Below are 21,040 nucleotides of genomic sequence, written 5' to 3'. Positions count from 1 at the left end.
CCACAGTAACCAGGTAGCACAGTAAAAAAAAACCTTTCAGTATTTCATGTACATTTACATTCCGGGTTTTTTGGAAACCTGGAATGTAAATGTGCCTGTCTCAAAAGCACTTTGCATCAGTTCTGTCTTAAATGTGTCACATCATTAAAACAGACTTGACAATCATGTGTTCATTTTTCACAGTTCATGTTCAAGCTTTTTCTCTTTTATGCCCTTTCTTGTCCTTACATGAGTTGGTGCAGTACTGAGTTTCTTTCAAACACACATCACTGATTACAATGTTTTCATTTACAGCCACAAAGCACCTCTACGCCATGTTCCTCTTTCTTACTCACGTCAGTCTGCCTGGCTCTGCTCAGTGCCGCTGAGTCACGTGACTGCAGGGAGGAGAGGATGGAGCAAAGAGTACCAGCATGAGAAGAGTGGTGTTTGCACAGACGTGTCTATTTTCTGATGAACAGCAGCTACGTTCTGAACTTAGAAGAGAGAAACAAACTAAAGAGTAGATCCAATCGTGCTTCCATTGATACACCAATACCGAGGTTGGTATCAATACTATCAATATTTGGATTGATCCGGCTTGTGAGGCCCACAAAGAATGGTGGACTGCAGGGTACTGTCACATCTGTTTAAAAATAACCTTTGTAGTTTGAAATAAAAGACATTTGCAGACATACTGCTGGTTCACGTTGCAAACGTAACAGGAAATGGATGTGCACAGCAAATTATCTGTCCATTTCTCTCAACGATTTCATTCTAATGAGATGGAAAAGAAAGAGAATCAAACAAGTTTTGGAAAATGTATCCATTTCTTTTTCTGTTATGAGCTTTCCCACATGGGAGTTCTAAAAGTAGGTGAAAAAGGAGCGTTCACTAAGCTCAAACTCTAACCCCAGAGGGAAGGCCAGTGGCTTGGTTTATGTTGAGACATTAATATAACTGAGTCTGGAGTTATATTGCTATCACATGCCATTTCAAAACACTGTGAATATAACAGATATCTTTATTCTTTCTTTTACTTGAGGTTTGGGCTGTCATTACATAGAGTCAGATTAAATCAAGGCTGTTAAACTGATCATAAATGTAGAAACAGTTTAATCAAATGGAGCCAGTCAGTCATTTCACTATTTATTTAGCTGGTTGTAACATTTCTGAACCATTATTAGCCCGGAGGTGGAAGGCACTTTCTGTTCCTCTTTTACAAACCGACAATTATCAAAGTTCCTCTTTTCCTCAGTTGTAAATCACGGAATTATCTGTTCTTCTCTTAGGGGGAAAACGTAAAGTAGATTTTGCACAGCACCTCTAAAAAAACTACACTGTTTAATTACCAAATGTGACAACCTAGTGGGTAGAGGATAAAGACAGAACTTTATATTGATTGTAGGCAGAACATCAGAAAAGCTTTTGATTTCTCTCAGCTGCTTTGCTCTGGGTCATTATTTTGTTTCCATTTCTGTACTTATAGACGTCATTTGGATTTTATAAAGAAACAGTTCCCCACTGAAACTGGATGCACCATGGGGACATTTAATGAGGCATCATGACTTTGTTATGCCACACAGTCTGACTGTGGCACACTTGCACTGGACTGAATATGGTGGAATAACAGGCTCCCTCTTGAATTCTGTGCACAAAACCAGCGAGCACTGAAGGAGACCTCAGCTGTGTTCAAGCAAACAAGTTACACCAAAAAACAAACAAGAAATTAGGTGGCCTGTTTCATATTTTATTTCTTTTTGGGGAAGTGCTTTCACACACATGTTTCAGTGATTCTAAATGTAATATTTTAAGCGCTACCCTAAGCAGTATATCGCACAGCTCAACAACTCTGTGAAATAATTTAAAGAAAACTGAAGCCCTGTGAGCAAAACTATTTTAATTGCTCTCTTACTGATCCACTTGGCAAAGTTAAATTTTTACTGGCAGCCTGCTGTAGAAAAACCAAAGAATGGACAAATAGCAGCCAAGCGTGGACCCAGTTGCTGACGCTGCAGGACTGAAGGCAGGTAGTATTATTAAAGGATCTTTAATATGAAGTTAGGGTTTAACAGGAAGAAATGCACTGAGCTGACAGAAATCACAAAATCCAAAAGGGTAACTAGAGCCGGGGTATTTCCAGATTTCTTTTTCTTTATGTGTGCTATGAGGAATCTCAACTAAAATACATCATTTTGTATGAGAACCTATGCATTCACCTGTAACAAGAGGCTCATCTATTTTCACTCTAATGTGTGCATCAGCTACAAAAAGTAGCAGGCCAAGCATGACTTTAGCTTTTTTAAAGGATTCTCTTTTAAAGGGTAGTGTACAGTATTTAAATTGATCGTATTAGTAGGAGGAACAGCAAGGTGAGTGAACAAACAAAAAGTGCAGGCAGAGATAGAGCCAAAAACTGTTCATTCAAAGACGCAGGTGATGGCCATCACACTGACTCACTTCCTGCTTTGCTCCAGTGAAGGTGGAAATGACCACCCACAGAGCACGGGCCAAACAGCCACAAACACAGGACAGCTGTCTCAACTGCTGTTTGGCACCTTATCAAACTGTTTTCAGCCACCTGTAGTTTTGGTAGTGGGAGGCTGATCTGTACTGTTGCATCAGTCAGGCCCCACCAATCTGATTATGTTTGTCTCTGAACACACCGAGCCGTCTTATAATTGTCAGCATTTTGTGTTCGTAAAAAAGAACATTTGTCATTCTAGTAGCATAAAATATATAATAAACAAAAAATAAAAATGTTTTTTCATTTTGTTAGTTGTTCATATGAAATGTGGCCATAGTGTCAAATAATTAGGTCAGCGTGTAGAGAAGTTTTCACTATGAGCCAAAAACCGGAGGATTCTTTAGCATAGTGAGGGAGAAAAGGATGCAGGTAATGTGTGTTTATATCACAATTCATGCAATACTGTAGTTGCATGTTTGCCATTAGCTCTTTACTGTAAGCATGTAACTTACAGTAACTTACATGTGCAGCTGGTCTTATTGTCACAAAGAAACTGTTTTTTTCTTTTTACATGGTGTTTTGTTCTTTTCTTTTCTTAAGTTGCAGCTTTTTTGACCTCTCATCTGCTGTTTTCAAATTCAAATTCAAATTTTATTTGTCACACACACACAACCATACACAATATGACATGGGGGTGAAATGCTTGTAGCTGTACAATGCCCGACCATTAAATGACAGTGGTTTTACAGTATTTGTTTCAGAGTTATGATAGTTTGACATTTTCTAATTAGCTAAAAAGCAGCTGACTTACAGTCTCAATAAATACGTCTGTCAAAGCCTCATCAGGCAAGTTTCGATAACTAAAGACTAAAAGTACAAAGTATATTTCCTCTTTATTGTTATGTTAGTTTAGTTTTTGCTTGTGAGGAGAAGCCAATCAGAAGAAAGGGAGAAGATCCAAAATGGCTTGTTTCAGACAGGAGATGAACTGTGAGGCTGTAGCATGAGATAAATGCTTGTAGCTGATATAGACATTTAGCCTAAAGTCTTTTTCTTGTTGTAGTGGAAAAGTATTCATGAGGACAATCCAACGACCCTTCCATGAGTATTCTTAAATCTGACAGATGAAGTTAAGGTGAAGGTGAAGTTAAAACTACAACATCCCAAAGATTATAGCATATTAGACGCATCACCTCATGTCTATACCCTGCTCTCTGTTATGCAGGCTAAATAAACGTGGGCAGGGCGGGGGAAAACCAAGGTTAAAGCAAAATGTTAATCACAAAAGCAACATGAAACAGCTGTACTAAAAGATGTTGCTCACCCTGCTGTTTGATGTACTTCAACACTGCCTTTATTAAAACCACAGATCTCTGTAGGAAAGGGCTTACCAGGAATCCTCAAGACAAAGCAATGCATACTGCGTCACTCTACAACCTTCTCTTTACTTTGATCATTTCAATACAGCTATTAGGAAACAAATTCATAAGAAGCAGATTTTACTGAAGTGTCCTTGCGCAAGATACTGAACCCTGAGTTACTCCCGTTCCGACAGAAAGCACTTAGATGTTTTTTTTGTTTTTTTTAAAGCACTTGTATGAATGAGACGTTTTTTATTATAAAGTCCTCAAGTAGAGCAGAAACGGTGTGTTTAAGAACCAGTCTATCTAGCATTAGTTGTCGAGTTACTTACGTTTGTGGACAGTCAGATGGTGTGTGGCTTTAAACTGTGTGATGATATTATCTCCTTTTCTCTTTAGAAAGGATGCTCCAGTATCATCTGATAAAGGAGGTAATGGAGGAAGCACTGAAACACCTTTCATTAGTAAAAGAATTTAACACAGTCTCTTTGAAGCTGCTGTGCAGATACGTCCAGGTCACTTCACTCAGTCAGGAAGCTTTCTAAGTAAAACTGCCCGTTAAACCATAATGCCAGTATAAGATTAACTAAAGGGTTATTTTGCCCTGTAAATTTCTAACTCTGGACTGAGCATAATAGACCTCCTTTGAACCCATGCTAGTCGACTGGAGCAGGCTGTGAACCCCAAAGGGCAACCTCCAGAGCTGGAAAATGAGGGATTGATAACAACTGCAGTACCTTTAGGTTTCACTTGAGGCTGTCTGGAAAAAGAAGTCGATCCACACAGAGACTCCAGTGTTAAAAATCTTCAACTTTACAGTGTTCAAGAGCATTTTCACAGCCTGCTACAAAACACAGGCTGTGTGCAGACTAAATTGCATCAGTCCTACTGAATACCAAAGTTTCCATACCAGAGCACATCTGGGTTAGAGGAACAATGAGCCCAAGGGCATGTAGTGACAGTCCTGCCATGACAAACACTCAGGGCAGCTGTGACAGCGGCTAGCTGAAAGCAGTCTCACATGTGGCAACTTGTCAAAACTTGTGGCAACTTGTGATCTCTGCATTTCCATCATTTGTACGATGCAAAGCTGGCTATGGTAACACATCTAATTTGGGAAAATAGCAAATCAAACATAAAATACATCTGAAAGCTGAAGAGCTGTATGTGTTAGCCTGAAAGCCAAATTCACCACAGGACGTTTAGCATGCTCTTCTCCAACCCATGGGTGATGATGATGAACCTGAGTGACCATCTCTGGAGAGGGATTTGAAAATGGGTGTGCACTGAAGCTCCCCATCAAAGAATGGGAGAAAGTGCCCAAAAATATGTGCCAAGATTGTAGCATCATACTCAAAAGACCTGAGACTGTAATTGCTGCCAAAGGTGCTTCAACAAAGTATTGGGGAAAGGCTTGGATTCTGGCGCACATGTTATAATTTTTGCATCTTACATTTAATAAATTAGAGCAGCACTGTGGTGCAGTGGTTCGCGGTATTCCAGCTTCCTCCCAAGAACATGCACGAATTGACCACGAGTGCAAATGGTTGTCTGTCTCACTGTGTTAGCGCTCTGGGATGGGTTCCAGCAGCACTGATAAGGACAGGACGATGGCTAAATTTGAAAGAATTTAAAGCCAACCTTTTTTAGTTTGTTGTTACGGAGTATTGTGTGTAGAAATTTGAGGTGAAAAATAAATTTAATCTTAGAACAAGTGAATGAATGTTGCATTTTCTGGATGCAATGATAAATTAGCATTCCACCCATCCACATGGAAGCCTTTCAGTAACCGGTCTTTAAATTTTTTAAAAAATAATACATTTTTGTATCTTATCTACATCCTTTGTATTGCAGGCTCTGCACTCGTCTTGTGTTACATAAACTTTAAACATTTAACTGCATTTAATTTTATATTGCTGGATGATGATACTGATAATTCTGGCATGTATGGAATATTTTCACTTTCCACCCAACAAGCAGACAGCACTGTTTGCACAGACACAACACAGCTGCAGATGTAAATAAAGACCGGTTTTGTTTATTGACGCATAAAACATCCTTCAAACAATAAACCCATTTCAATGTAAGGTCTCTGTACAATGCTTACTAAGCAGTTTTATTCATATAGAAAACGTTATGAGGGGCCCTGCTTTAAAAAAAATCACAAGGCTCCTTCAAATTTAATGGCAGGTACTCTGGGAAAAAAAAGTACAGCATTCCATCAACAAATATTTTTCAGGCAATAAATAGGCATTTATAAATAGTGTAATTTACAACCAAATACAAAAAGAAAACATCACAAATTTAAGTTCACTCTTTCAACTATGTGCAACCCTTTTTCTTTGTGACATGGCCTACAACTCATTTCCTCTCCCTCAACCCAAAGGAACCAAAGTCTCATCATACTTGCAGCATAATCAAAAAAACTTAAGTGATTACAAAAAATCCAAAACAAACAAACGAAGGGAAATGTCTCAAAGAATCTGTCACGCAACGTTTCGCATTACAAAACAGTTTTTAACTCATGTTCCTGACCGAGGAGGTGTCTAACATACAAAAGACCCGCTATGCTAATGTACTTGTGTCATCGAGGGGAAGGAGGGAACAAAGCTCTTGTGAACTCACAAACAGAAGACAAAAATGGCGGGGAACAGGAAAACTATCGAGTCAGTAGTCTTTGCGTGATGATGTTGCCAGTTTAAACTTAATATGTACAAAATTTGACTTTTCCCCTCCTTTTGTGATTTTGTGTGGTTTTTGGGGTGAAGTCCAGCTGAGCCAGCAGTAGAACAGTCTGGTCGTGATGACAGGTGGAGCTACCGTTCACCCCCTCTAGTCCACTTGTTTGGGTGGGTGGGTGGGGGGGTTGGGGTGGCACACCACTCTGGGCAGGTTGCATAGACACACAGCTTTCAGGCAGCTGTCTTATGGGATTAGCTACAGGGTGCAGTTGGGTGACTGCCGGCTTACTTCCTGAATATCAGAAGAAACAAACTTTAAAAAAAAAAAAAGAAAAAAAAAAAGAGAGAGAGAGAGAGAGAAAAGAAAAAACAAGGTTTCCGGAGAGTTTCTGATTTGTGGTACTAAAAGTCCTCAGAACGAGAGAATATCACCATCAAGAGGAGGAAGGCAGGGGACTCGCCTGTGGGGACAAAGAAGCACACACTGAAGCATTTCATGGTTCTCTGTGGCCCGCCCTGGTGGATTTGTGCCCGATACTTACAAGTGTGAACTGGTCATAAATCTGCATGAGGTCCTCTATCTTGTACTGCTCCAGCACCACAAAGTTGTCCAGGTTAGTGCTCCCCCTACGGGCACAGTCCTGGCAGTGCACCACGTATGTTTTCCTGCTGTTGCTCTCGCTGGTTACAAACAGCAGGTCAAACACTTCCACCTAGGTGCAAAATAGCAGGTGCACAAGCGTTACCAAAGTAGGAAAAGTGACGATCGAATGGCATGCCTGCAGCAGGAAAGAAAATACAAATGAGCAGGGCTGCGCTTACTTCACAGATGCTGCAGTAGTGTGCCGGCTCGTTCTGGGTCCTCCCATGCCACACCAGTTCCTTCCCGGCAGCCAGCAGCAGCTCCCTCTGCATCTGACACTGCTTCAGAGTGCGCAACAAACAATACCTAAGAAACAGAAACACACCTGAGGTAAGATCAAGGTAACATGCACACAAAACCAAGAATGAGATGATGAATCTACAGGCATTTACTTGATCATCTCATAAAGCTTGTGGTCTGAGACTTTAATGTTCCTGGCCATGTTCCATGAGAGGTGGATCATGGGAACGATGGATTTGACGCTCTGCAGTTTGTTCCACTCGTAGCGCTCCACCGCCAGCTTGTACTGATGGGCTGAAGAAAAAAGCACATATTTATGTTCATCTGTGCATGATTCAGTCATACAGCTGGCCCCGATGGAGAAGGAGCTTTCCTTTCCTAACCTGTAAGGGATCCGACATTCCACGCGATGTTGTTGCACCAGCCGATGGCCTGAACCCAATGAACTGTGCCTGTATTAAGCCACACCAAGTCCCCGGGACGCTGGATGAAGCGGTAAACAGGCACATTGGTCTCATACAAGTCCTCCAGGTTGGGCCACCAGGAGCCCATCAGGTAGTTAATGTTGTTCCTGTAAAATAAAGAAATATATCATCAGATACAATGAACCACTTTGAGCTTCACCTAACAGACTTCAAACGATCTTTTCTGTCCACGTACTTTTCACAGAATTCATTGATGACGCCCCAGTATGGCTCAGGCACAGCAAACCACTCGCAGTCCCCAGGACCAATATTAATATTGACGGAGCAGAAATTGTTGTTTTCTTGGTGACCTATGAAAAAGCACGATTACTCAGAGTGAGACAGAGTGAGACAAAAGACTGCACACACACTTGTGGTCACTGCGTTGATCTATACCTGGTGTCCTGCTCCCTGGCACCTTCATATAGAGCTGCACAGTATTCATGCCCAGGATTGTGTGACCTACGTGACTGAGCAGGTTACCAGCTGACACCACTCTGGCGAAGGCAGGCAACTTAGTCAGCTCCTGCAGCTGCTGCTTCCACCTGAAAGGGCAGAGGTCAATGAAACGAAGAAAAGGGACTAGTGCTTCATCTTTCTTCAACTGCAAATCGCTCTACACGTTTCATCGACTAAAATGAATGAGTCACTTACTTCTTGTCATCTGAGAGTTCGATGTTGGTGCCAAACTTGATGTGTTTGAACAGACCCTTCCTTCGCTTCACACTAAGAGCAAGAGCGTAAAAGGTCATTAATAACAGAAACAAGAGCTCGCAAAGCTTTCAAATCTACACAGAAAGACAGAGAAAGTTCACCCGTCTGAGGAACCCGCCTCCGCTTCCACCTCCTTTTTCTTCTCATTTTCTTCCTGTTAAAGAAAAGATTTTTATAGGCTGGTAACATACTCAGCAACACGGTGAAAATATTTTCAATGTAACATGGGAGGTGGCTGATTTGTAACATAATACAAGGTCAGAGTTTTGTAGTGAAAATTAACAAACAAAACCAAGCATTTGATCCTGATTATCTTTTTACTTGAAAGCCAAAATAAGAACTTCAATTAAAATCTGACCCGCAGAGACTCCTGGAAGGACGATGCCTGGTACTGGGCGTATTTGATGATGGTGGTGTGTGAGCGGCTGCTCTCACAGCGCCACATCTTCCTGTTGCCGCTGGGATCCCAGTTCTCATCGGTGGGCTGAGCCAGCTGAGTCCGCACCTCCACTAAATGGTCTGGGTTAGCCTCCACCAGTGTCTTAGTGGAGAACAGGCCCAAGTCTGAGGATGAGGAAGCAAGGAAGAGTTTAGAACAGCTTTCATGCATCTTACATCATTTTAAACAAGTGTTAAAATAGATTTTAGCGAACCATCGATATGAACTTGTGACTTAAGGGGAACAGAGTGGAACACGTATGTTACATGAACTGGTTTTTGTTTTATTTTCTTTATTAATAACCTGAGGACAATCTGTTACATAATAGTTGGGGGGGGAAAGAGCTGATGGTAGTGATTTTTTTTATATTATTTTTTTGGTGCAAATCCAACTAGTTTTCTCCACAGGAAATGTGTGCAGTAACATTTTCAGCTTGCAGGTGGTGCTGTTGTCATACATGTCATACAAAGTTATCCACACAACATGCTCCCTCCTGTGATTTCAGAGACACACCCACAGAGCCATGTGAGACTGGGAAAGAAACATCGAGTCAGCCACACCAGCCGCACTTGCAACCCTCAACACGGAAAACACCTAATTTACAAAACTGTGCCATCCCATCCTCTTACCTAGTTTGAGTGCTCCAGCCAGTCCTCTGATGACAGTGACCGGGTTGGTGGGATTGGTGCAGAACTGATGAAGGGGGGGGAAGAAGGCATCCCTCTTGTTTTCTAGCTGTATGTCAGACAGGAAAACGTGAACTGACTCCAGGCTTACTGAGAGTATCAGTGCATTAAAAAGGAGCTTAGAGTGTTTGTGCTTGTTAGCTGTAGCTAAGATACTGAGAATCAACAACATGATGAATACTTCTCCTTATATGGCACAGCTGTACTCACATAAATACTGGGTGTTGGGGGATTGAGTTTGTCCTTTGGCAGTGGAGGAGATGGCGCACGAGGGGGCCGTGGTGGGGGACACCTGTCCAGGAGGATGCTGCTGGTCGACAGGCCGTTCTTCCCCAGATTCCTGCAGGTAAAGAACACGAGATCATCACGCTGTGTATCGGCTTAGGTAGAAATCTGAAACATCAGTGCTTAGTGTGCCTCATTTTGTGAACTCGCCCTTCGCTCTCCTTCCCTTTATAATGTCTTGATGCCTTCTCAATCATCCAGGAAAGAAAATCTCCAAAAAGTTGATTCTGTTCATCTGGACGTAGCGTTTTGTGGGAGAAATGTTTCGTCACTCATCACTCATCCAAGTAACTTCTACTCAAGAAGAAAACTGAAGAAGTCACTTGGATGAGTGACGAAACGTTTCGTCCAGATGAACAGAATCAACTTTTTGGAGATTTACTTTCCTGGATGATTGAGAATGCAGCTCACTGAACTAATACAGCCAATCCCTCAACAAGTTTGTGCTCTCTGCTCATATTGCCTTCATGTTAAATGATTTTTTGCTTTTTAAAGAACTTACTTTAACATTGCACTCAACAACAAATAAATCCTCCCTAACAAAAAAAAAAAAGTAACTTCTTGGGCCAAATCCCCCGCAAGTAGGGGTGATGTGGGCTGCAAGTGGGCCCTGGGCCACAAGTTTGAGACCCCTAACATATACTAATATAGTGTTACCATCAACTGCTCATACACCTTTCATTCGTGCTTTGATGTTGCTTCTGTATCTGGAACCACTATTTCTAACTGCCCTGCTTTGTGACAGACACAAATCAATAAATCAGTAAGAAAAAAAGAAAAAAAGAACAACAACTTTTGGTTTACGGTAATTTCACTAGAGGTTCATTGACACTTCACATCACTGCATGTACATCTCTTTATTACAAGTCTGACAGCGCATCCCTCTCTCTGTGCCACCAGTTAGCATTAGCTTTTGGGTCTAATGACTTTTGTGCTGGAAACCCTGCAACTTATCTAACTGGAAGGCAAACATGGATGATTTTTCTAAATTAGCTGCTTGTCATTCTGCTCTTAAATAAAACAAAACCCCCAAAAACACGATAAGGAGAGGGACCAACATGAGCGATGGCCTAACTCTGCATGACTTGAAGATTAAAGGCAAAAATGTCCTCCACATTTCTCTAAAGAAGGAAAGAGCGAGAAGAAACAAGTTTCTAGCACTGTGACAGTTGCAAATCTATGTGGTTCACACAAACATTTAAGCACATGTACACTTCAGATCTCTGTCTGACATGAGTGCAGAGTGTGAATGATGCTGGGAGGGAGCTAAATGGTGTATAGTACGGGGTCAAAATATCAGGGCATTTTTAAATGTAACAAAGAATCAAGGCATTCCTCACTTTCACAACATGGTTTCATACATATGAATGTGTCTGCTGCATTAACCGACACGGTTTGTGTCGGTTACCCCAACCCTAACAGATAATGGGCAGGTGTTAGCAGTGAGCTGGAGAGGGCATTGCAGGTGTCTTTAGCTCTCGCGGTGTTTCAGTTTTAGATTTACACAATAATTTGTACTTATATAAACTTCTGTGACTAATTTATGGCAGGCTGAAAAGTTTGAAAAACTCAGAATTACACTTAAATCCAAAGCGGAGTAAAATGAATATTAATTTGGGCATGCACTATATTAACTCAGTGAATTCTATATGTGGTCTTAGCTTTACTGACTTCGTACCTGCATGCTTTGAGCATTTCACTGGAGCTGGGGTAGATGGAAACTGAGGACCAGGGAGCCAGGCCAGCAGGGCCAGAATGTCTATGAGGCCCCCCACAAGGCTCCACCTTCATTGGGCTCTGGGAGTCCTCCAGCCCCTTTCCATTGAGCGTGGGCCCCTGACTGTTTGTACTGGACGGGCTGTTAAGGCAGGGGAGGCTGTTAATGGTGTGAGGGTCTGCTGAACATGGAGAGGGCATCGCAGTGGCAGAAAGTGGCGAGGATGCCACTGAGTGCTCTGAAACTGGCTTGGTGGCGCCATTGAGACCTGGATGGACATTGTTCATTTTCTCTGAGGAAGACCCTCCGTGGTTGCTGTAGTTATTGTTATTGTCGTTACTGGTAGTATTAGCTTTTCCCTTTATCAAGGCTGAGAGAGGATTGTCTGAACTGAGCACGCTGGGGGCAGGAGAGCTGGGCAGAGACGCGCTGGCAGAGCCGTCAGTCACCCGTGGCTGGATGTGATTAGTCAATCCCTGCGCAGGGGTGGTGCTGGGACTATGCGACGTCCCTCCGGAATGCCTGATGGCAGCCTCCTGACCTGATGGCAAAGCGGCAGCTGCAGCACTGCTGCCGGTGTTGCCCCCTGAAGGCGTGGTGTCTTTGGTGTGGACCCCTGAGGTAGTAGCGGAGTGGGGAGGTGAGGACAAGTGGTTGGGGGTTGTCTGAGGGGAAGTGGGGGATAAAGACGAGGCAGAGGAAGAGGCTGTGCAGGGCCCAGAGGAATGTCCAACCTGATTCAGAATGCCAGATGATGTGAACGAGGTCTGAGGGGAGGAGGAAGAAGAAAAAGGGGGTTCTCCATTAGGACCTGCCGAATGTGAACCTGGACCTTTTTGAAGCCCCTAGAGAGAGAGTGAGACATACTGATTAATAAATGGTGCATTCAATGAGCCAAAATAATTCACATGAAAAACATGCAGAAACAAAATAATGCAGAAAGTGACATGTGCAAACGGTCTACAAGTTCACCAATCTAATCAGTCATTCACATGGCAGCAACTCAAAGTATTTAGGTGTGTAGATGTGGTAAAGGTGACCTGTTGATGTTACAACCAACATGGACCAGAATGTCTGATGAATATTTCTTGCATCTTGCTAAATCTATGCCATTAAGAACTAAGGCAGTTCTAACAGCACAAGGAGGTCAAACCTGGTGCTAGTATGTACTCATTAAAGTGGCCAGTGAATGTGAATTGCTGTTGTGCAAAACAAAGCCATTTCAAAGCAGTCAACAGTGTACCTGAGTGGTAGTGTTGCGTTGTTGGCTCCTCCATGTCTCGTCTGCTTGACTGGGACTACTGGTAGTGCTGCTGGTGCTGGGTTGACTGGCGGCTTTGCAGTTGTGAGGTAGAGAGTTCTGCTGCGGGTAAGGCACGTTTCCGTTGCTTGCGCCGCCACCTCCCAGTCCCAGGTTGTGATTTTTGTCCGGGTGTCCAGGCAGCCCCGCTGAAGGACTTGTGGAACAGGATCCATTGGCTGTGGGCTGAGTGACACACGGGGGCCGGGTGGCTGTGTGATTGAGAGGGGAGGTGCGAGAGAAGCCTGCGTGGTGGGGAGAGGGCCCAGCCAATTCGCCGTTGGGAAGGCTGGGCCTCGGTTGGCCACCTGCTGCTGCCTGCTGCCGAATCTGATACAGGGCAGAGAATGAGAAAAGAGTCACACTTAACACAAACTGTTCTGATCAGGAGTTTACACACACACTTAATGTGAACACGAAGGCTTAGGTTATGTTGAGCTGTCAATTGCTGCTGTAAGCTACTCATTTTCTTTCACATCATTCACATATAAGAAAAAAAAGACACCTTCTTTCTCAAATGAGTGTGCTCATCAAAATGATGCTCATCAAAATCTAAAAGTGTCTCAACTGCCAAGGCCTGTGCACTTCCCTTTGGTGACCATGAAGGGCTACAGCAGGTAGTATCATGAAAAGGATTTGTTTCACAGCGCTCACTCATACAGTGGGACTCAAAGCAGACCTCACAAAGAAGATGGTAGATTTACACAAGCCAATCACTTCTCTTGTAGTCAAATTTTAAATGTAATTAGATAAACCAGTGTTATAAGTACGTGGTACAAGTGTGTGGCCACTCCAACCAGAATTATGCCAAAACTTATTCATGAAGACCAAACTAAGAGGTTGAGAAATCACTGAAAGCCCAACAATGCCTTGACATTCATGTCCATCATAACTGTATGTAAAATATAAACCTCCTACACATTAGCCAGTAGAAACTCACGTCACTAATAACCAAGGTAGCATGTGTGTACCTGCTGATGATGCTGCATGAGCGAGAACTGCTTCTCCAGCTGCTCCAGCATCTGCAACTGGTGGGGGTTGAGGTTTGCTCGGTTGGTCCGCAAGTGTTCCAGGTGCTGTACATTTCACAACAGTGTTGCATTAAAATTAGAAGATCACTTATTAAAGCTTACTACCAAATGCACAGGTAGCATTCCCCACACATATCTATTACTTGAGCAAGACACACATGTTTTAATTAACACCCAAATATATTTGGTTTATTAACTTTAGCATTTTTTGTGTATTATTTTCATCTATTTTGTCATCAATTTTCCTTTTCTTATTTCTAAACTTCAGTCATGATGACAAGCTAGCCCTATCCCTTTCTGTGTTTTTGTGGTGGCAGTCTCTGACACCATTCGACCTTGTCTCATTGTACAATCTTCAATCCCACCACCTCGGACAACAGGTAGCAACGCCCTCAGCAATGACGCAGAGCAGAATTAACACTACATCTGCAGCTGTAGTTCAAGACAATGGACTCAAAAGTCCAGCTGATTACATTATGCCAATATAAATTTGTCATTGAGTTTTGGCAATTAAAGTAGCTGCAGAGAAACACAACCTAATGGTATTTTTGTCATTTTTACCCATACTATATGGGGATTCTGAGATTGTTATCCTTAATGACAACTAACCTAAAAAGTAAAATAAAAAACATATATGTTAAAATTTTAAATGACTGCTTCAGTTATTTTCATATAAAAGTGTTACAATCTTTAAAGAGTTTCTAGGTTTACACTTGAGTTCCATGTAAATAAATAAATAAATGAGTAATTGGAATTTATAAATGAAACTGATGTCCAAGTACAATCCATGATCAACTTTATGAATGTGATACAGATGGGAAGCATGGAGGATATAAAGAAAAATGACAAGACAGGATAAAAATGTTAAACATACAATATCACGAGCTGATATAAGTGGTTCTGTGAAATGCATATAAACCCCCAAAGCGACCTCTTTGAGTATGTCTCATTTTAGCTAATAAAAGTCAGATGTCAGATCAGACTTTACATTTTCTTCTAAATCAGAATCATGTGTAATAAAGTTTGATTTGGCAATTTTTTTTGTTTTGTTTTGTCTGTCTTGCATCCCCTATTGGGCTCCAACCTTGGATCTTTTGCATATTATGCAAATGTAAACCACTAAAATGTGAAGCCTCTGTGAAAAATAGTAATAATTACCAAATTAAGAAATGCATGTTCCTACCTGAAGCTTGATTTGCTGTTGATTGGTGGTGTTTCCCCACGAGTCTGCAGCACCCTGTAAAAGAGACACAAATATGTACCATGCACCATATTTTTAACTCTCCACCATCACACACAGTAGCATCCCTGGCTGTACCTTGGCTGGGCTGGCAGTGCGTTTCTTCTTAGCAGGACTGGCCTGCGGATCTGCATGATTGCTGGCAGACTGGCCTCCCTCCCCTTTACAGGCCTAAAAATGCATCAAAGACAGTTTGTGACTACACACTGGACTATCAACAACAGTAAAGCTGCCCCCCCCCCCAAAAAAAAGTAAGCTAAAATTTAAAAAAATGAGCCAAAGTATCCAAACTTTCCCCACACTGAGATCAAAGGACAGGGTCCATACTACACATTTACATGCAAAAACATTGAGCATTTAAACAATGCTTGTATGGCAATACTCTGATATCAAATATGGTTTACCTTAATCTAAATAACTGAGATGGATTAAGGTGGTAATCAGAGTATTCATACTGTGATTATTATGTGAAACAATGTGCTATTTGTTGCATTTAGGGCTGTAACTGGATATTTGATAATGAAACAGTTTTTGTTGGGTTCAGGATTCAGATATGAGGAAATAAAAAGCCTTAGTTTCTGTGCCTGACTTCCCACTCTCTCTCAGCAGTGATGATCATGTTTCACTTAACCCCAATGTTGCCAACACAGCGACTGCCACTAGAGTTCTGTGACTTTCAGATCTCTTTAGCCTTTTCCTTCCAAACAATGCCTGGCAAACAGTCTATAGCCAGCAGTCGAGTGCTTTGCATCGGCCTCTTGTTCACCTGGCACTGACACAGCTCTCTCTCCCTCTCTTTCAGAATCCAAAAAGTAAAGCAAGCTTGAAGTGGCTTAAATCTGCATTCTTTGTAATGGCGACGAGGGGTGATACCTGTGGTTGTGAAATGACTAGTCTATGGATAAACGGCCCTCGATCCTGATGGGTTTAAATGCTTTTCCCACGAGCTTATGGGCTTAGTCACTCATTTCAGGTCACACTGAGTAAAACAATTTTGGTCGTTTGACTAAAATCAGATTGCAGCCACTGTCTTTAATTCATGTGAATCCTTGATTATTCACAGTCTGTTACTAAAATCGTATTGAGAGCATCCCTAGTTGCTTTACAGGAAAGTAGTTTGAACATCTCATATTCTGTTCATGTAAAGTCACTAATGCAGACAGGATATCACTTGGTTCACTCTGATCAATACTTAGAATCACTGAAAATGACCTCATTATTATTGTGGCACAGATGAAGCATGATGCAAATATGGTGATTTGAAGCCAAAATGAGGACTTAAGGATTTTACTAACAGACAAACAGAAAAAACAAGAAGGGTTAAAACTGATGTGACAGTGGTGGAGTTGAGCCTCAGTCTTTTTTTCTAAGTCAGTTGTGGCAATCAAAACTCGCGTATGCCATTCATGACAAACACAGGTCAAATCCATGCATTCGTACTACTCGATATGCTATGCTCATTAGACATGCATTTTCAGCATTTTCTGTTGCAATGTCTGCATAAGATTTGTGCATTTTTGTGAAAAAGATAAAAGCAGTGTGGCATGATGAGTTCTTTGTAGAAATCCTTAGTAATTCTAACACGTGCCTTTTGATGAGAGAGGGGCTATGAAGGGAAACTGCACTTTAGCAATTAAGATTATTGCAAAATGGGCCTCACTCCAGTTCTTTCATGCTTTTTATCTTTGGATCCATATTGAACACTGATGCTAGCCAGAATTTTGGAAAATGACTATGATGTAGTTAAATCCTCTAAATGTATGAGGGCAAGGCTTAAACAATCCTCTTCAATTTACAGTTTAACTAGTTTATAAGAGACTGGAGTTTCCTTTATAAGCTGGATCTCACCTGCTGTGTCTGTGCAGTGTTCAGGGTCCCCTGCCTGGACGTGAGCTCAGCAGGAATGGGTAGGCTCCATGCCTCCTCAATACTAGGAAGCATTTTACTCTTATTCTGCAGACTACCTGGTTGTAGGTTACACAACTGAGCCTAGGAGAAATTGTGTAAGACACAAACTTTAGTGCTGAACTTGGGTTGGACAAAAAAAAAAAAAAAGATACTAGAAAAGTTACTGCTCGTGTACGTGCTGTGATCAAAAAATCTTCAAAGGAGCCCGTTTAAAAAAACAGAAGAAGATAAAAACACTTTGGCTGGTTTTATTTGGCTGATCTCTGCTTCAAAGTCACCTTTTTGTGGATGTCTGAAAAGCTTGTAGCTATTTGTAGGTAAGCGGAAGTCCCATTTTGACCACTTGCACTTGCTAGTAGGGTAGATTGTGACACAAGACTATTTTCTGTAGCCAAAAAAAAAAAAAAAGTATTTTGCTTTGTATCTGCACACAGCCAGATACATTTCTCTGGTGTTATAGTAGAACTCCACACCAAGAGTCTGACTCTGGTGGCCAAACTCAGGGGAACTTACTCAATACTAAAAAACTCACACGCCCACTCTGGTTTTACCTCTCCTGAGCTTTTGACATGTTGTGAATTTTCAAGTGAAAACTGAAGCTGGCCCAGCACTCAAAACCACAGTTGGATCAGTTTAAAACTTGATTGGTTGATGTTTGCCGTCTTTGCTTGAAGATCGCAGGCGTGCAAGTGCAAGACGGGACTTCCAGAGAGCAATATTACAAATGCAGCCATGCTGAAAACATTCTGACCTCCACAAAAAGATGACCTTAAAGGAAAAATTACAAATTTGGTAAAGTTACATTTTCTTGGGGCAATTCTCAGATGTTTTTGATCACACCTTATATAGGTGATATACTAAAATGTTCAATGCCATGAAGGAATGCTTTACAATAAAGTGAGGGGAAAACGCCAAAACAAAATACCAATATGAATTATTATTCATATCTCTGTTACCAGAAATCAAAAGGACAAACACGCAGCCTGCAATTCAAAAAGCTGATTGCTTTGGCAATGTTTGGCACTTAACACGTCACTTTAATACACGCACACACCAAAATGCACAACACGTAACAAAGTGCGTTGGGTTTATGTAAAGGCCAGCTCTACCTGCAGCAGCTTGATACGTTGTGTGAGTGCAGCAGTGTTGAGGCAGGCCTTGCTGCGAGTAGCGTTGATGTAGCACTTGATAGCGTCGTGCGGCTGGCCGCAGGATTCGTAGAGAGTGCCCAGATCCATCCAGGCGGCGGCGTGGCTGTGATCCAGTTGAACAGCACAGATGTAAGCCTGCAGTGCATCCATAGGCTGGTTCTGCTGCTGGTAAAGCACCCTGGACCCAGAGGCAAAGATAGGAAATTATTCTCTTGCCATCTTCCAGGATTTAGGTCATTATCCTCTTACAAACTCACAGTTCTCAGGGGACCTAATCTGTTCTTCATAATTCTAACAATAGATCCTTTCACACTTTTTCCATGTCCTCTATGCAGCTGCTGCTTCTCCACCAGCCATTTTGAGTCAGACCTAAAGAGCTTCACCTTCTTCGTTGTGACCTTAATCATACTTCTCAGCATAGCCAACACATGACAAATTTTGCTCTTACCCTATAGAGCACCAGGTGTCAGCACTGGCCTCCGATTTATCAATGGACTGCCGGTAAGAGATGAAGGCATCCTGCACCTTCCCAATACTGGAGTAGCACCTTGAGGAGAGGAGACAAAGAAAGAAATAAGGACCAAAGAACAGTTGAACTACAGGGAGTGCAGAATTATTAGGCAAGTTGTATTTTTGAGGAATAATTTTATTATTGAACAACAACCATGTTCTCAATGAACCCAAAAAACTCATTAATATCAAAGCTGAATGTTTTTGGAAGTAGTTTTTAGTTTGTTTTTAGTTTTAGCTATTTTAGGGGGATATCTGTGTGTGCAGGTGACTATTACTGTGCATAATTATTAGGCAACTTAACAAAAAACAAATATATACCCATTTCAATTATTTATTTTTACCAGTGACACCAATATAACATCTCCACATTCACAAATATACGTTTCTGACATTCAAAAACAAAACAAAAACAAATCGGCGACCAATATAGCCACCTTTCTTTGCAAGGACACTCAAAAGCCTGCCATCCATGGATTCTGTCAGTGTTTTGATCTGTTCACCATCAACATTGCGTGCAGCAGCAACCACAGCCTCCCAGACACTGTTCAGAGAGGTGTACTGTTTTCCCTCCTTGTAAATCTCACATTTGATGATGGACCACAGGTTCTCAATGGGGTTCAGATCAGGTGAACAAGGAGGCCATGTCATTAGTTTTTCTTCTTTTATACCCTTTCTTGCCAGCCACGCTGTGGAGTACTTGGACGCGTGTGATGGAGCATTGTCCTGCATGAAAATCATGTTTTTCTTGAAGGATGCAGACTTCTTCCTGTACCACTGCTTGAAGAAGGTGTCTTCCAGAAACTGGCAGTAGGACTGGGAGTTGAGCTTGACTCCATCCTCAACCCGAAAAGGCCCCACAAGCTCATCTTTGATGATACCAGCCCAAACCAGTACTCCACCTCCACCTTGCTGGCGTCTGAGTCGGACTGGAGCTCTCTGCCCTTTACCAATCCAGCCACGGGCCCATCCATCTGGCCCATCAAGACTCACTCTCATTTCATCAGTCCATAAAACCTTAGAAAAACCAGTCTTGAGATATTTCTTGGCCCAGTCTTGACGTTTCAGCTTGTGTGTCTTGTTCAGTGGTGGTCGTCTTTCAGCCTTTCTTACCTTGGCCATGTCTCTGAGTATTGCACACCTTGTGCTTTTGGGCACTCCAGTGATGTTGCAGCTCTGAAATATGGCCAAACTGGTGGCAAGTGGCATCTTGGCAGCTGCACGCTTGACTTTTCTCAGTTCATGGGCAGTTATTTTGCGCCTTGGTTTTTCCACACGCTTCTTGCGACCCTGTTGACTATTTTGAATGAAACGCTTGATTGTTCGATGATCACGCTTCAGAAGCTTTGCAATTTTGAGACTGCTGCATCCCTCTGCAAGATATCTCACTATTTTTGACTTTTCTGAGCCTGCCAAGTCCTTCTTTTGACCCATTTTGCCAAAGCAAAGGACGTTGCCTAATAATTATGCACACCTGATATAGGGTGTTGATGTCATTAGTAGGGGTGCAACGATATTCGTATCGATATTGAACCGTTCGATACAGTGCTTTCGGTTCGGAACGCATATGTATCGAACAATACAACATTTGTAATTTATTTTATCAATTTTCCTTCTGACGATGCTGTCTGTGTTGAGCGCTCAGTGAATCTGCATTCGACTACTCCGCCTAGGCTCGACAGTGCAGCCTAGGCGGAGTAGTCGAATGCAGATTCACTGAGCCTCAACACAGACAGCATAGTCAGAAGGAAGAGCGCAGGGCAAGCTAGCGAGACAGAAGTTAAGCTCTCCTTGCAACAGGCAAATTGAACCTCATTCAGATCTGGCGTTTGGAATTATTTTGGTTTTCATGTGACGTATGACCCTGAAGGTAAGCGAGTCATGGACTAAAGTAAAACAGTATGTTGGATGTGCCATGCAATGCTCAATTACATTGGTGTGAACTAGTGTGTTAGCGCAGTTAGCTCGTTAACGTGTTGGCCGTCTAGCCCCATGCACGGAGCGATCGGCGGTAGCTCGTTAACGGAGATTTGCCGTGTTGTGGCGTTAAGGTCATTTCAACGAGATTAACCTGAAAGCACTAGTGGGAACACAACGAATATGACTGCACATTTACGCCGACATCATCCTAGTGCAAAGACAAAAACAACAAGCATGCTACTAACTTTAGCCGAGTCATTTAGACAGCTGTTAGCACATGATTCTCCTTATGCTGTTGAGAATA

The 21,040-nt window shown here is 42.1% G+C and overlaps 1 protein-coding gene across 1 annotated transcript in view; it reads right to left on the bottom strand.

Annotated features, from left to right (window-relative positions):
- Nucleotides 1-5,825: 5,825 nt before the first annotated feature.
- Nucleotides 5,826-21,040, bottom strand: part of kdm6a (lysine (K)-specific demethylase 6A) — a 50,603-nt gene continuing 35,388 nt past the window's right edge. The window contains exons 11-30 of the mRNA XM_004572968.5: nucleotides 18,755-18,853; nucleotides 18,265-18,484; nucleotides 17,096-17,236; nucleotides 15,326-15,418; nucleotides 15,191-15,244; nucleotides 13,948-14,052; nucleotides 12,920-13,306; nucleotides 11,638-12,521; nucleotides 9,885-10,014; nucleotides 9,618-9,723; nucleotides 8,908-9,113; nucleotides 8,651-8,703; nucleotides 8,490-8,561; nucleotides 8,232-8,380; nucleotides 8,032-8,146; nucleotides 7,755-7,942; nucleotides 7,524-7,665; nucleotides 7,311-7,437; nucleotides 7,031-7,201; nucleotides 5,826-6,949 (exon numbers count right to left, since the gene is read on the bottom strand). Of these exons, the coding sequence (XP_004573025.1) occupies nucleotides 6,923-6,949; nucleotides 7,031-7,201; nucleotides 7,311-7,437; nucleotides 7,524-7,665; nucleotides 7,755-7,942; nucleotides 8,032-8,146; nucleotides 8,232-8,380; nucleotides 8,490-8,561; nucleotides 8,651-8,703; nucleotides 8,908-9,113; nucleotides 9,618-9,723; nucleotides 9,885-10,014; nucleotides 11,638-12,521; nucleotides 12,920-13,306; nucleotides 13,948-14,052; nucleotides 15,191-15,244; nucleotides 15,326-15,418; nucleotides 17,096-17,236; nucleotides 18,265-18,484; nucleotides 18,755-18,853 (3,469 nt within the window). The 3' untranslated portion in view covers nucleotides 5,826-6,922. The remainder of the gene's footprint in view (nucleotides 6,950-7,030; nucleotides 7,202-7,310; nucleotides 7,438-7,523; nucleotides 7,666-7,754; nucleotides 7,943-8,031; nucleotides 8,147-8,231; nucleotides 8,381-8,489; nucleotides 8,562-8,650; nucleotides 8,704-8,907; nucleotides 9,114-9,617; nucleotides 9,724-9,884; nucleotides 10,015-11,637; nucleotides 12,522-12,919; nucleotides 13,307-13,947; nucleotides 14,053-15,190; nucleotides 15,245-15,325; nucleotides 15,419-17,095; nucleotides 17,237-18,264; nucleotides 18,485-18,754; nucleotides 18,854-21,040) is intronic.

Source organism: Maylandia zebra, linkage group LG16 (assembly GCF_041146795.1).
Source record: "Maylandia zebra isolate NMK-2024a linkage group LG16, Mzebra_GT3a, whole genome shotgun sequence".
Lineage (NCBI taxonomy): Eukaryota > Metazoa > Chordata > Actinopteri > Cichliformes > Cichlidae > Maylandia > Maylandia zebra.
This window is presented reverse-complemented; position numbering and strand designations above follow the sequence as displayed.